The 16,294-nt window shown below is 39.5% G+C and overlaps 1 protein-coding gene across 3 annotated transcripts in view; it reads left to right on the top strand.

Annotated features, from left to right (window-relative positions):
- Positions 1–15,249, top strand: part of cdh24b (cadherin 24, type 2b) — a 134,640-nt gene extending 119,391 nt beyond the window's left edge. For 2 of the 3 annotated variants that reach the window (XM_079614426.1, XM_079614425.1), the window contains 8 exons: positions 797–1,053; positions 2,300–2,436; positions 5,579–5,700; positions 7,597–7,714; positions 8,088–8,396; positions 8,939–9,143; positions 10,483–10,921; positions 11,989–15,249. In XM_079614426.1, coding sequence (XP_079470552.1) covers positions 797–1,053; positions 2,300–2,436; positions 5,579–5,700; positions 7,597–7,714; positions 8,088–8,396; positions 8,939–9,143; positions 10,483–10,921; positions 11,989–12,993 — 2,592 coding nt within the window. In that variant the 3' untranslated portion in view covers positions 12,994–15,249. The remainder of the gene's footprint in view (positions 1–796; positions 1,054–2,299; positions 2,437–5,578; positions 5,701–7,596; positions 7,715–8,087; positions 8,397–8,938; positions 9,144–10,482; positions 10,922–11,988) is intronic. The other variant, XM_079614427.1, reaches the window with a different exon arrangement.
- The last annotated feature ends 1,045 nt before the right edge of the window (positions 15,250–16,294 follow it).

Consider the following 16,294-nt stretch of genomic DNA (forward strand, 5'->3'; position numbering starts at 1 on the left):
TGTCAATGATGGAAATCTCAGATTTCATTAAGATCTTTATTTGTGTTCCGAAGATAAACGAAAGTCTTTAAAGGACATGTTTGGAAGGACATGAGGATAATTAATGACAGAATTTTGGGATTTCATCTCTCTCTCTCTCTCTCTCTCTCTCTCTCTCTCTCTCTCTCTCTCTCTCTCTCTCTCTCTCTCTCTCTCTCTCTCTCTCTCTCTCTCTCTCTCTCTCTCTCTCTATATATATATATATATATATATATATATATATATATATATATATATATATATAATGTATAGAGAGAGAGAGAGAGAGAGAGTTTATACATTATTATATTCATATATTTGATATAATATAATAATTATTGTTAGTCATTGCTTTGTTGTTGGCATAAAACAATAATTCTTAAAATATATATAACAAAAAAAAATGTTTTCCCAAATACAGTTCTAGTAAATATGTGTTATTTATAATACTATTTATTAATTCATTTTATTTTTTTATTTTTAGGTTTCATTTAGATATTTTATTTAATCAATTAAGGTAGTAGTTACAGTACATCAGCATGTCTAATTCTCTGTTTTTAATTTTATGTTTTTCTTCTAATATTAAAATTATATTTCAGTTAACAAAAACAACAATTTTAATAGTTTTGTAACAATAACCACACTGCTGTTTCTTCCCCCTACTGGTTTGTGCAGATGCCCAATAGTGTGTGCTATGTTGAGCTCATGTGGGCAGTATGAGTAATGCAGTCTTTTCATAAGGTTTATGGTCATATTGATGTTTTTGTTTGATCTACAGGCGGTGGACTATGAGAGCCGTAGCTCCTACTCTTTCTCAGTGGAGGTTCTGAATCCCATCGTTGACCCTCGATTCCTGCGCCGTGGGCCTTTCAAAGACCGTGCCTCGATCAGAGTGGCCGTGCTAGATGCCGATGAGCCCCCTCGCTTCTCACGGGCACGCTACCGGATGGATGTGTCTGAGAACTGCCCAGCGGCGTGCACAGTGGGGCGGATCAGTGCCGTGGACCCAGATACGGGGCTCACAAACAACATCAGGTACACTGTAAATAAAGATTGTACGATAGTGTTCATTTATTATTGGAGTACATTTGACAAGAAATTCTATTTCAGTTATTCTACCTCAAAATTTCACATTTAATTCAGTGTTACTTGTCGTTTCCTTGTAATTATTTGTGAAATTTACTAGCAAATTCTGAGAGAAAATAGTTTCTATAGCAAATTATTTTGTGCTTCTCAGCAGTGCTTCTCAGCTTTTTTGGTTACTAGGTCCCTCGTTGTCCACGCAAATATTCAAAGGCCCAATGACTTTGCTAATTGTTGGTTTAGGATTTTAAAGATTTTTTTTCTTTCCTAAACATTTAAGGTTTGGCATAATTAAAAAATGTATGTTCATTATAAAAATGCCCACAGAGTTTTTAAGATTTTATTAATTTACATGACTTTTCCAAGTACAAATCCATCTAAATGAAGCCACCTCATATATCAAGGGTTTTAAAGACTGTGGGAATCTTGGTTCTTAAGAGATGAAAAAAAAACAGCTGTTTAAGAAGTATCTTGACCTTTAGTTATCTTACCTTATTTTAAGTCACCTTGAGCCCCCCTTGGCCCCGGACCCCTGGTTGTGAGCCACTGGTGTACAAGCTACATTTGATCAATACACTGAACGTGCAGGTGAAAGTATTTATCAATACTTTATTAGTTCTGAATAAAATGGCACTATGCACCATCTGGGATGAAAATATTCGCTAAGCTCATTGCAGTGTATTTCCAACAAAAGATACATACAACCTTAAAATTGGGCTCTAATGAGGAATCTAAAAAGGCATCATAATTTCGCTGCCTGTTGTTTGGAACAGCCAGGAACAGGAACATGCCTGGAATACCTAAAGCAGACGTCCGGGTAGGCAGCTCATTAGTGTTTGGAACGGAGCCATTATGTCATTAATTATTGTTGTATGCTATTCGGTTTTCTATGTAAAAACACTTCAAAACATTATCACAGAAATCAAGGTATTCATGCTACAAGGCACGTTTGCTTCCCTCGACTGGAAAGGGCCAATGATCAAGATCCATCCCAGTGAACTACAGTTACTTCAACAGTGCCTAGTTAGGGATCTGAGGATTCTTACTTTGCTAATTACGGCTCTTTTGTTTCCCGCCGCCGGGCTTAAAACAGCTCCTGAATGACAGATTTTCTGATTAGCCGGGACTTTATGCATCTGCTCACCTGCTCATCATGCCACACATTTCTCCTTCTCAATTTGTCTTCTATCTCCCTCAGGTTCTCTATCGATCCTCAGTCTGACCCAGAAGCTCTGTTCCGGATCACTCCAGACACTGGGCTCATCACTACAATGACTGAGCTGGACCGAGAGCACGAGCAGTGGCATAATATCACCATCATTGCCACACAGAGAGGTATTTAGCTACAAATAAAAGTAGCTTACTATAGTGAAGCTAGTTAGTTATCTAGTTATATAATGAATATAATTGGATAAATTCATAAATATACATTTATATAATTTAATCAGAGCTCAGAAGTTTTTGAATCTGTAAATAAAAGAATCTTGTTTAGGTTGACAGCATTACACTTGAACATAGTTTAATACAAAAAAGAGAATATAGCTCAATATAACTAGAATATTGCTAAATATTTCTAAAACAAAAAAATGCAGTGACTTCTGCACAGTAGCATTATTTTAGTATTATTTTATGTACTTGTGATTATATTATGCATTCATATTTTTAATTAGCTTAGATTTTGTGTATGTTTTTTAGTAATTGTAAGTGCTTTTTTCATTTTTATTGTTTTTAACATTTAGGAATATTTTGAATTAGCCTTTATTTTAATATTTTGTCATTTTTACTTCTATTTACTTTTATTTCAGTTTTATTTCATTTAGTTGCCAAGGCCCAAGAGATCATTTATAATTTTCTAGTTTTTTAAGTTCAAGTTTTTCCATCCAATATTTATGCTTTATTTTATTTCCGCTTCATTTCAATAAATGAAAACATTCTAGTTAACACTGCTGCGCAGAGGCATGGATCAGTGGTTTCTTTCTTTTTGAATTGGCTTGTTGAAACGCTTCACTGATTCATGTGTTTGTGCAGAAATCACTGCCTCTTTTTATAGAGAAATATTTAGTTATATTCAAGTATTTTTTTAAATACCTTTCAAGTTTAATGAAAATGAATACACAAAAATGACTACATTTGAGAGAGGATACAGTTCAGGAGAGCACATTAGATAAGTGCTTCAGTTTGCTTGGCTGTAAGCTGTGTGCGCAAAATAATTTGACAGTGATTTATCATGATGAACCGCTACATGTTTCAAAAGTAGATTGTTACTGGAAAAGCTGCACTATTTTGAAAACAGCTGAGCTACAGTACAGTCACACTGCTGGAAAATGTTAGCAGTGTTTTTTTATAGTTCATAACTTCCCAAGATACAGTGACCTGGAAATTGGTCAGTATAGCCATTTAATGGATTTGTGTTTTTATCCTTTATTTATGATCTTAATGCATGCATGGATTAAACATAGTTTAAACGTACATTGAATTTGCACTGCATGAGATAGCATGAGAATTTGAGATAGCATGTTAGTAGATGATCTATGCCGCTGTGTTACAGTATGGAAAGTAGGTCTAAGCAGCTTCAGGGAGGCCTGATGGCTATTGTAGGCAAAGCCTCTTCCCAGTAATGTGAAGCAGTGGGCACTAATCCACAACATCATGTCACAGCTGTGTGTGTGTGTGTGTGTGTGTGTGTGTGTGTGTGTGTGTGTGTGTGTGTGTGTGTGTGTGTGTGTGTGTGTGTGTGTGTGTGTGTGTGTGTGTGTGTGTGTGTGTGTGTGTGTGTGTGTGTGTGTGTGTGTGTGTGTGTGTGTGTGTGTGTGTGTGTGTGTGTGGATGCAGTCCAAGACATTTGTGTGAAAGCAGTCCAAACCACAGGCAAGTGTGTGGGACTGAATTATAGCAAGAAAGACAGAATGCTTCAATTTCTCTTTAGGCTCACACCAATCCATTAAGTTTGTTCAACCTATACTGTACCAATATGCCGATCTATTCTAAATTAAAAGCTACTGAAAGCTATTTGTTCGTCATGACAAGCCATTAATCTAGAATATGAAAAGTAACTGCTGAAATCCTATTTTATTTATATAGTACCTTTCCAAACAAACCGATGCCGTTTAAAGTGCTTTACAGACAAGACCAAGCAATAGACCCAGATATACATTACAACAATACCATTAAAAAGGTTAATGGTATAACATAGAAAATCAATAATAATAAAATGAAAATGGTATGAATGATTATTAATGTACTGCAAATAAGCAATTACTAAAGTCATAAAAATTGAGGGTTCAGAGTTATAGGACAATACAAGAAAGCCAGACTAAAATGCTGTATTTTTTCATTTAGATAAAAAAGTCACACAGTGGGTCCAATAAAAAAAAAAAAAATTATAGATTAATTTCTGTATCAAATTAAATATACATTTATTTATTCTTAACATTTCTTCTATCTTGGATACATTTTTAAAGGCCCACTGAAGTGCCTTGAAACGCACAGCATTATTCAATGTGTTGACGTAATTTCCACAGAAACAGGAAGACAGGGTGGGACATATCGAACAGCTCCTCCCCTTTTTTTAAATAGCCAATAGTAACCAATAATTACTGAGCTGTTGAGCTCGGTAAAGCCGCAGTTTCCTCCTAATCTCTTACTGTTTCTCCGATAAATCCGATACTTTTTCTGGTATGCACTGCTCTGTGCTGTCGGACTCGAGCAAACTCTGTGCGCTCTGCTGCGGTTCGTGTGAAACTAATGTATATTTACAATGTCTGAATCATTCCCTATCCCCTATATAGTGCCCTATGTGCCATCCACCATGTAGAAAATAGTAAATGTGTGAACAAGTGACCAATTTTAGCTGCAGCTTCAGTGTCTATTTGAGGGCGGGGCGCTGTAGTTTCGCTGTAGTTGATTGGACAAAAAAATCTGATTAGAAGCTGAAGTGCAGAGTTATGTCATCAAAATCAGTGATCCATATTGGCGAAAGTGAGAGACTGAAGTTTTGAATGCTTAGGCTATATCTTCTAAATGTGAATTTTGTCATAGGTATGGAGCTTATAGATAACAGTAAGAATAACATGTTCATACTAAAAGCCAAAAAACTTCAGTTTTGATTTCATGGGGACTTTAATGTGTTTTTTCTTCCAGTGTTTGCCGCAATGCATTATGAAATTGCATTGTCTGCAAAGGATACATGTGATGCTGCTACCTTTTGCAATACAATGCCTTAAAATACTGCCTCCGTAGGCAGCTCACTACTGTTTGAAAAAGAACACAAGTGTCTGAAAATTGTCGGCATTCAGCATACGATTTCTCAAATTGTGAGTGGATGCGCACATGGAAATGTGTGATAAACTTTAAAAGAGAACAATTTACCTTCAGTAGCTGAAGGCTCATGGCGAGCACACCTCAAGAAGCCACTCAAGCTGTGTCATGCGTGTGTATTTTTGGTGACTTGCTTTCTCTGCTCTCTCAATTACCTCAGATAACCCCAGCCAGGTGTCCAGAGTGGTGGTTGCCATAGAAACGCTGGATTTAAATGACAATGCTCCAGAGCTAGACAGACAGTACAGCACAGCCATGTGTGACTCCGCCTCCACTGGACAGGTGAGAGAACAAGCCACATGTCATAATGGGTGCAAGGAAGGTCGTACTTGTCTCCATTGACTTGATAATTCGTTACTCTACCCGAAATGTAAAAGCACAGAAAGTTCTCTAATGAGAGTCCTTTTGTTATACTCTGTAATTAGGTAATTGTCACAAATGTATTATGGGTGATTAATTACCTTTTCTCAAGACGCCAGGCCTTTAGACTCACTGACTCGCACTCTTTGTGTTCATATAGATTTGGTGGTGCATGAAAGTTTTTTTTTTTTTGGTACGCTCTCGTTTTTTGTGCACATCTGTGAGTGTGTCCATTTATACAGCCTGCACGCTGATTGATTAGTTCTGCTGTTACCCTGCAGCTGAATCACTGCTGTTCCCATTTAGCGGATGCTTCAAGCTTTCTCATCTCCTCTCTATAGATATACATTATAATCTGCTCATCTTTTGGTCTGTTGGCTTTCATCCATTTTGCCTCTCCTTCATTTCGAGTGCCTGTCTTTCCATGATATTGTCCCTTTTTTTCCCTTTTGCCTGACTCATGTTTTTTCTTCAATTCTTAATTGGATGTTGTGCATCTGTTAAACTGTCATAGCTTGTGTCCTTTCTCCTGTCTTCATAATTCTGCTGTCTTCGCAGCTTGCGGTAATTGTGAAAGCTGTGATTTCACCAAGTAGGACAAGTAGTTCCTTGTTCAACGTTATTATCAACCTTGTTCGTCCTAGAACAACATTGATTGTGCTTACATGCAAGTTTGATATCCTGGAGTAATTTTTTTTAAATGTGATGTACAGTCAGTAGGTACTGTTGTGCACTCGCAATATAATAAAACTAAGAACACAGCTGGTATTTTAATGTTTTCCATGATGCTTCATCAGACAATGTTTTTTAAATGTTTTTCTCGTAAAACTTTTGTCTTTATTATTATTAATAATAATAATTTTCCTTTAGGGACAATAAAATCTATTTAATAATTATTTTTATAATCTAAACTAACAATCAGTCTTTCCTCGTCCATGTTTGATGACCAGTACACTACGGTACCTTCACTATACAGATTTTTGAAAAGTTTTTGAAAGAAGCCTCTCCAATGCTGCATTTATTTTATTAGTACAATATAGTAAAAAAACAGTTAACTTGTGAAATATTATACAATTTAAAATAACTTTTTTCTTTTTTAATATATTGTGAAATGTAATTTATTCCTGTGATGGCAAAGCTAAACTATTTATCTTGTTAGGGAACCGTGTAATTTACTTTGGATAAAAGCCTTTTCTAAATGTCTGCTTGCTTATTTAACTGGAAGATTGCATAACGTCCTACCACAAGTCACATTATGAGGAGGAAAGTTTGGTGACAGACTACTAACATGACTTGACATTATCTCATTGCAGTACTGAAATCACAGAAAAATTCTCCCTTTTTCATGCCTCAGCACAACCGCCTAACCCACAGCTCTGATCTGCATCACACGGCTCATTTTTGTTTGAACTTTTTCCTTAATGTTTGTGGGGAGCACTGCAAAAAGAGGCCCATTGAGTGAATATTTCTTGTTTAAGTGGATCTCTGGAGTCGGCGCCTCATTTTTAGAGCACATGCTAAAGCTGTGTCTATGTTTGGGTGTTCCCCAAGGCTCGCTACTCGGTCAGAGTTAATTATGGGTTGACTGCATAGTGTGGGCTAATCAGTCTCAAGTCACCCATTTGCAAAGGTGCTGGCGAGGTTAATGCTGATATCTGAGATTAAAATGTGCATCAGGTTGTTGTTTTTTATTTTTATAATCTCTCCTCTCTCTCCATTAATCTTTCGCTCTCTTCTCCTTTCTCTGCTTTCTCCCTTTTGGCTCTGCCTCTTATATTGTTTCTCTCTCTCCATCTTTCTCCTATCTCATTTTCTCAGGTGGTGCAGGTGTTGCGGGCGATTGATAGAGACGAGGGAGGAAATGACAGCACCGTCCATTTCAACATCCCTCCGGACTCCAACGCTGCCCTCAACTTCAGCGTCAGGGAGAGTGGAGGTCTGCAGTTTCTTCCACAATTTGTTTCTTCTATCCAGCCGTGTGCATCGGCGTCTCTCTTGATCCGTTGCAGTCTGTGTCTGCAACCACATTGTGTGGCTGCTTTGTGCCCTGCTCCTTTGTTTTCCCCATTGTTTGCTTTTGCTTCTCTGCCACATCTATCTTCTCCCGGCACACACAGACGAAATGTGCTCTGGCATTTATGCTGCATTTGGACTCACTGGTCTGTACAAATGTTATACGAGCAGCAATGGAATTAAACTGCACTCGATTGAGTTCAATTAAATTAAAGTTCCATCGAGCTCAATTTGATCTAAAAGCCCCCCCTTTTCCTGTGTATCTCCATTTCTTTGCTATTATTCTCATTTTCTAGGCCCCACTGCTAGCTTGGTGTTGGCGTCACCTTTGCAGACACTGTCTCGCTCTACATCTTCCTCCCTCACACTCTACGTCCCGCTGGTCCTGAGGGATGGGGTCTCTGGTTTGACCAGCACTGGGACAGTCACGGTGTCCGTATGTCCCTGTCTGAGAGGAGGAGCCCGGGCCGGAGAGAAAGAGAAGCAAAGTGAGGCAGAGTGGGACAGGGAGACAGTTTGTTTGCCTCAGCACTCCTCCTTGCCCTCTCCTGGACTCAGCACTGCCGCCCTGCTGGCCATTTTAGCCTGTGTTGCCACTCTTTTGGGTAAGTTTAGTATTCGCTTCCATATAGTAGGGATCATGTACAGTCAGATGGTCATTATCACAAAATAAACAGGGTCATCAGTACCAAGACGCAGAGGAGTTTTTAGTTGAAATACTAAAATTGCTAATACGAAAATTGGAATAAAAATAAATTAAAGCTGAATACAAATATTTATAAAAGCAAAAAACAATATAAATGACAAAAGCATGTAAAAAAAATACTAATATATATATTATAAGTGCTATGATAAACCGCATTGTCATGGACGACTGTGGATATTAGGAAATATCAGACCACTGGATGCAGTGATTTACCAATCAGAATCGAGTATTTCCCAGAGCTGTGTAATAAAAGTAATTATGGGGCATCATCCTGTGTAAGTGTTAGTCTTTCTGTAGCACCCTGCAATTTTATTGCAAAAATTTGTCACCCAGCACATACACACATGTCCTCCATTTTTATAAATGGAATCACAAAACACTCACTCTTTTTCTCTTCACCTCTCACTGTTTTCTTTCCCTCTCTTTCCTCTCTCTCTCTAGCTGTCAGTGCTTTGTCTCTGTCTCTGCGTAGGCAGAAAAGGGACTCGCTTTCGCCTTTAGAGGAGGATGATGTAAGAGAGAACATCATCACGTATGATGATGAAGGAGGAGGTGAGGCCGACACGGCTGCATTCGACATCACAGCGCTGCAGAGCGCCCCACATAATGCACGCAGGGGGTACCGTACCCTGGACAGCAGAAACATGTGAGTGTGGCGACATATGTTACATCAACTCACTCCTCCTCCAAATTTATAAAACACTTCCTGAATGCAATTGGGATTGTTCACCCCAAAACGAAAATTCTGGCATCATTCACTCACTTTCAAGTCTGTATGTTTTGTTTTTCTTCCCATGGAACATTAAAGGACATTATTAGTGGAATGTCCTGACTGTTCTGTTCCATACTATAACGTTTGAAAGTGTATTAAAGGGATAGTTCACCCAAAAATGTACTCACCCTCAAGTTGTTTAGAACTTTTTTGAATTTTGTTTTTCTGATGTACACAAAAGAAGATATTTTGAAGAATATGGGTAACAAAACAGTTTATGGAACAACTGTTTTGTTACCGACATTCTTCAAAATATGTTATTTTGTGTTCAGCAGAAGTAAGAAAAACATACTGGTTTGGAACAACGTGAGAATGAGCAAATAATGACTGAATTTTCATTTTTGGGTGAACTATTATTTTGTTTTGGTGAACTATTATTATTATTTTGGTGAACTATTCAAAATTTACATTTTCTTTCAAAACATGCACTAATTTTATTCATCATGGCCCTTTTTATTTAAATGCTTCTTTAGGTTATAAGAGGTTTGAGTTGATCATTGTTTATTTTAATATTGAAATGTTACAAGGAATTGCTAATTTTAACATTACATTTTCACAATGGTTATATTTTAAAGAACTACAGATACAATTTTAAACTGAAGTCAAAGGTAAAATGCTTAAATGAAAGAGTTTTTTTCTAGAGTTTGTGTGATGATGAATGTGGGGGGATTGTTTTGTCATTTTGAGTCAGCGATTTTTAGATTGTGTGATTTTCATATTTATGTACTGCACATTGTTTGTTTTTTGTGTGAACGCATGTTAAAACTCATTTAGACAAAATGTCCCCATGGGCATAATAAAAGACAACGACAACAACGGCACGCAGCAAACAAAAGCAGAAGACGACAGATCATACCATCTCAAACACCTATGGCTTTATCGCAATTATCACATCACTTCTCTTGAGGTTGCACACAAACTCGACAAAAACATAAAATTAGCAGATGTGCGTGTGTGTAAGCATGAATGAGATTTGAAAGCTATGTGGTGGAAGATTTTATGTGAATAACAACCTTTATAATGCGGTATGTTCCTTATACAAAGCTACTGTGTGGCTTCAGAAGACTTGGAATATCCTGCTCAAGTCATATGGACTACTTTTAATGTGCTGCCAGTTCTTTTTTTTTTTTTTTTTTAATTATCTAAGTATTTTATTTTTTATTTGGCAGGCTGCATAAAACTTCCATTCATAAAATATTCTGTGTTCCCTCAGACGTTATTCACAACACTGTCAGGAGAAGGCTCGTGCGTATAGCAGCTGGGCTCAGGCTGGGCCGATTGACCCAGGGCAGTACACCAGTCAAGGAGCCCCTCTATATGGGCGGATTTGCTACAGCAGCCACACTCTCCCAGTGCTGCGTCGCTCACAGGGCCCCTATGAGCCCGGCTTATCCGAGCTGGCTTACCGCTTTCCTGGGAATCAACCAGACCACTCTCTAGTCATTCAAAACCAGGCGGCTATGGTTGGCCCTCTGGAGCCCGGGGCCATTTACGTGCCAGCATCAGAGGCCGGTCACGGCTCTAAAGAAGGCACAGTATCTCACGACGGAGGTACCACATCTGTGGGAGGAACGCCAAGGAAAAATGACTCAAAGGATGACGCAAGCAGTGATGCCCAGCAGAGTCAGAGTCAAAGCCAGGATTTGGACTGGGTAAAGCAACATACTTCTGTCTTAATTATTTAAGTAAGAAGTCCAGAATCACCATGTTCAAATGAATCACAAAGCTGCTTTAATAACCAATATTTGGGGTAAAACCCAAATGTAGTACATTGAATTTATTAATTTCATTCTCCAGAGGTCTTTAAATAATACATTATTGTTTAATAATTGATGGACTTTTAAACAAACAGTAATACTGACAAGACAATAAGAAAACCACTCTCTGCTTAAGGCTGGGTAAGTTAAACAGCTTTAGCAAACACAACGCCTAAGAAAAAAATAAACTGTATGGCTAATTTTAATTCATAGACACACTTCTCAGTCACACTCCGGCAGCATCGAATCAGTATTAATGTAATATGTCTAATGAACATTCACTGAACCGGAGACTTGAAAACAACTGTGAAATTAATATTAATATTTATTTCATAATGTGTGTTGCTCTGAGACAGTTGTTAGCCACAGATTCAGTTAGCGCTGAAAGGCGTGAATTCAAAAATATTGAAAGCAGCGTGCATTATTTTTGATACCGTTGCACATCTTAAGAGCCAAACCACTGAATACATTTTAATGTCTGATTTTACACATAAACACAATTATCCAATGAAACGCAAAATGTAGACATATTTTCCCACTGAAAAAGTCTTACTTTTATTAAAAGTGAGGACGCATCCCATGTGTGAAAATGTTGTTTTGCACATCCCTAGTTAGCTAGAAGATTAGTTTTCGCTTGTTCTTTGTTGTAGGTGCCAAACAAATTGATGATGAAAGATGTGTTTTCACAAGTTGTCTCTCGCTGTCTCTCTTTCTCCTCATCCTCATCTCACAGTGCAGTGTTAGCTCTTTTTAGAGCTCAATTAACCTGTTTCAGCTATTGTCAACCGTTTCTCTTTCTCCATCTGTCTAACTTTGTCACTTCCTTCCTCTACTCGCTAATAACTTACTGTCTCACTTCACTGTTATCACTGTTTCTCTTTTTTTCACCCGCTCATTGTGTCTGAATTATCTCTCTGCTTTCTCTTCCCTCTCTCCTCACACGTCCCTCTGTTGAATAACAGAAGAATAAACTCATTCTTACCTCCCGCTCTAACCCTCCTGCTCCTCCCCGTCCCATACAGGTCCAGCCAGACACAGGCCCCCGCGAACGAGAGCTGGTATTGACCCGTTCCGGTTCGGTTGCTGGGCCGGGCACCACCGGAGGGTGGATGTGCGACTCCTCCACGCTCCCCCGTGCTGGACGGCACTCCTCGCGGGGCAGTTTTTCCCTAAGTCGGAGTGGCGCAGGGCCTGCCGAGTCCAACCACCCTGGGGTGGTTGACGCTGCTAACGGAAGCGCAGAAATGCAATCGGTCAGTGGCAATTATGCCACCATCCTACAGGGGGAGCAGCAGAGGGACTACTCGGGGACTCTGGGACGGGGCGGGCTGGAGATGGGCAGCGGATTTGTGGTGGGCAGGCCCGAGAGAGAGGCCAGCATTCCACTGAGCACCGGGATGTATCCGGAGGGTGGCGGGTTCATAGGAGACTGGCACGAACGGATGGGCATAACCGGGTACCCGCTGGGTAGGAGGGATATGACACCCCAGCTGCTTCCGTACCCTGGCCAAGGCCGGGGAGCATTTGGGGGCATCCTGGGTTATGGCGGAGCGTGGCCCTCAGCACCTGAGGCGTCAGGAAGAGGGGCGCCCATCGGAGGTGCTCACTCTCTCGCCCTGAGGGTCGGCGAGTTCCTGCGTCTGCGTCTGGCACAGGTGACCTTTGACCCCTCGCAGCCTCCGTACGACTCGGTGCAGGTCTACGGGCTGGAGGGCACAGGCTCGCGCGCCGGGTCCCTCAGTTCCCTGGACAGCGAAGGCAGCAAAGACGCCGAGAAGGAGGTGTGGGGAGCAGGTCTGGAAGATTGGGGCCCACAATTCCAGAAATTAGCCCAGCTTTTTAGGGAAAGGGAGAAGGAGAATGAGGAAGATAAGGAAAGAGATGTAGAGGCCCACAAAAAGCACAAGGACAGGGAATGGAAAGAAAATGAGGAGCAGTCTGGAGACGAGGAGCAGGGGAATGTCTGAGAGAAAGAGAGCGAGAAGGAGAGGGGTTGGGTGGGACAGTGATTAAAAGGCAACAAGAGCTGGAATAATGAAAAGTGAAGGGTAAGGAGGGAGAGACTAAGAGGAAAGGTAATAAGGGAAGACAAGGAAAAATGAACTGAGAGAGTAGAGGCAGTGGAGAGAGTGATTGATGCAATTTGAAGCAATAAGTGCTGAAAAGCTGATGTGTGAGCACAGTCAAAGCCGTGTTTCTTTAGCCAGCATTTAACATTCCTGAAGTGTGTTTGGCAGTGAGAGAAAAGCAAAGTTCACTGTATACCAGATCACATTTAATTACAACAGAGAAAGTAAGAGATTTGAACTCGGATTTTTGTGTCAGTGAGCAAGACAGTGGCACCACGGGGGGAATGAGAAACGCACGGACGGATGAAAAGTTACGGCCACACACGGGGGAGTTGGAAAATAAATGTTTGTACAGAAATTGTTTATACATTCACAAAAGAAAGAAAACTGAATTATTCAAAAGAAAGCACTGAATATTACAGTAAAGTCCTGGATAAGTGTCTGCACAAAGATTCTCGGTGTTTACACATACACACAAAAACAAACACGCAGCAATTTTAAACCCTGCATGGAAATTCTGCTTTGCGGATGTCTCATTGTCAGGGTTCAAAATTACTTACATTTTTGCCAAGAACAGATTGTATACAAAGTTGCTCAAGAAAAAAAAAAGACACAATTGAAATGTAGTGATGTTGAAATTGTGCAAAACAAAAAACTGCACAAACCATTACTTGTCAACAAAATCCCACATTTAAAAAGTGAAGGTGAATTACGAGAGCTGACAGGTCTGCTTCAGCTAGAATGCACTTTTATACATGATGTTCAAATAGATTACAAATGGTGTTGTTGTTTTTTTTATTGGAGAAAAAAAACATGAAAAAAATGTTCTATGTAAATGCATTTAAATGTAAATATCACTGAATGCCATTGTGAAAAGTAACAACAGTACTGTAGTCTTCAAGCAACAAAAAATAATAGGATAATAAAATGAAAACTGGAGAATTTTATATATATATATATATAATGCCACATCGAAATCCACTGGATATAACTGGAAGACACTGAATTGACTGAAGCAGATTAAACCCAACCATTTACAATACGATGTCGGATTCGGATGTGTCGCTCTTCCCAAACGGAACTTTTTTTTATTTTTTATTTAATGCGAAAGATCCAAGTTGAGCACACACTCTGCAATGATATCCCGGTTAATCACACTGTTTTTGGCCAGGAGGACTCACTGTGACTGGACTGAACCAGAACCACTGTATCACCGCACAATCATGCGCACTAATACCAGGGGGCTTTATGCAGTACAAACCCACACCTTGTTAAACAACCCAAATATGCTCTGTCATGTAAATGTTACTTTATGACTGGTATAATTACAGAATGGAGATTATTTGATCAGGACTACCCTAACGCAGTGTCTGGAAGCAAGCGGTGCGACATTACAAGCAAAAAGAGCCTTTTATAATCACTGATACTGTCTACACTGGATGTGGCGGGAGTTTACAGATGGACACCAACCGTAAACTGACGGCCCGTTAAATTTCTGACGCATTCCACGTGCTTGTGCTACTTCCGATCGCAGTCCAAATGGATTCGTAACTTTTGTTTCGTCCAGTGTAGACAGCCTCAAACTGTTGCGACCATGGTGTAAGTTTAAAGAATTGAACGCGTCTCATTTCATTCCATATTTTTCAGGTAGATTAGGTCAACTGTCAACTGGGTGTGGAGTTACTGCATTCATCCTGGTTTCTGCCTTCCTATTGGACTGCATTGTTGTGGCCCCAAGCGGTCCCTGTTGGTACTGAGATCTCACGATGGCTTGTATTAAAATTGTATTTATTCTGTTGTATTTTTTCCTTTTCTTTTTTGTAAATTTGAATAAAGACAGTATGTTTTGAGGTGATGTGTGCAAAGGAACTCTTGACTTTTGACTCTTGCCTACAGTAGTCTGTGTTTGCCTCTGCTGAGTAAATTAAGTGCTGGCTTTGGAGATGTCCATTGAGGCCCTTCAAACAGGGACAGAGTTGGCAGGGAGTAAACACAATGTCTAGTCCACTTACTCCCATGCTACGTGACAGACTTACAACCCGAGGTCAATAATGGAAACTGAGAGTTCAGGTTGCACTTTAAGACAGACAAAAGTTAACCGCAAGGTTCTGGAAAATTGCTCCATTTGAAGTCTGGCTTACCTAAAAAGTGCGAGATTTATTAGTGGGCCTGACATCCCTTATTGATCTGATGAAAGTGGAGAAAATAAAGGTCGTTTCAAACCACCGCACCTGCAAGTCAACCCTGCTTATCCTACACTTCAATCCTGCAATATGTGTGTGTGATTGTGTTTAAACTAGCGTGTGTGCTGGCAAATAAACAAGCCACGGCCACCTTTTTGATTCCAGGCTGGTTAATTATTCATGAGCTCCAGCGCATATCCTGTTAGATTAAATTTGGTTTAATTACATTCGCAAAGCTTGATGTAGGAAATGGCAGACTAGAATGAGAGAGACAAAGAGAGAGTGTGATTGCTTCAAAATTCACTTAGAGCACAAGAGGGATTCAAAATGATTTGAGGAAAGTGAGATTATAAATGCACGCTCTGGCCTTGAGTTACATAATGAATTGATGTGCAGGATATTATGCAATGTACTGTATATCTAAATAGGCAGGGTGTGAGAACCTATCACAGATGCACATACAGAAAAAGTATTAAGAGTTTTTAGCTGAAACTACTAAAAATGTTCTCAGATATCCTATGCAAACAAATATTCTGGCCATGTTTCATGAAGCAGAGTGATACCACAGATGGGTTATTTCTAAAAGTAGTTTTTCATAGTCAGGAAAGCATTTATCACAGAACACATGGACCACAGAAGTACACGAATAAGAACAAAAATAGCTTGCTATTAATACATTAATTCACTGCAAAATTTCCTCATTAATGATTCATTTTGTGAATTGCCTTGCAATCCTGCACAACTCAGAATAAACCTTTAGATCATTAGCGTGCAGCTCAACCACAAGACATCTGGAATAGAGGTATGTGAACCTAAAGTGTTTCTCAGATTTGCATTTTCTATGCTTCCTCGAGAACAGCAAGGTGAAAATGCCCACCAACCTTGATAATTAAAGCACTAAATATCTTGCCCAATGAGGCAGTGGGTGAAAGGGACAATAAAAAGCTGGCTGGTGGTACATGCCATATTTATCATGATATGAACAGTCAACAGTCCTAAAAGTTTTTTGTTCAGTC

This window comes from Phoxinus phoxinus (genome assembly GCF_949152265.1).
Source record: "Phoxinus phoxinus genome assembly, chromosome: 5".
Lineage (NCBI taxonomy): Eukaryota > Metazoa > Chordata > Actinopteri > Cypriniformes > Leuciscidae > Phoxinus > Phoxinus phoxinus.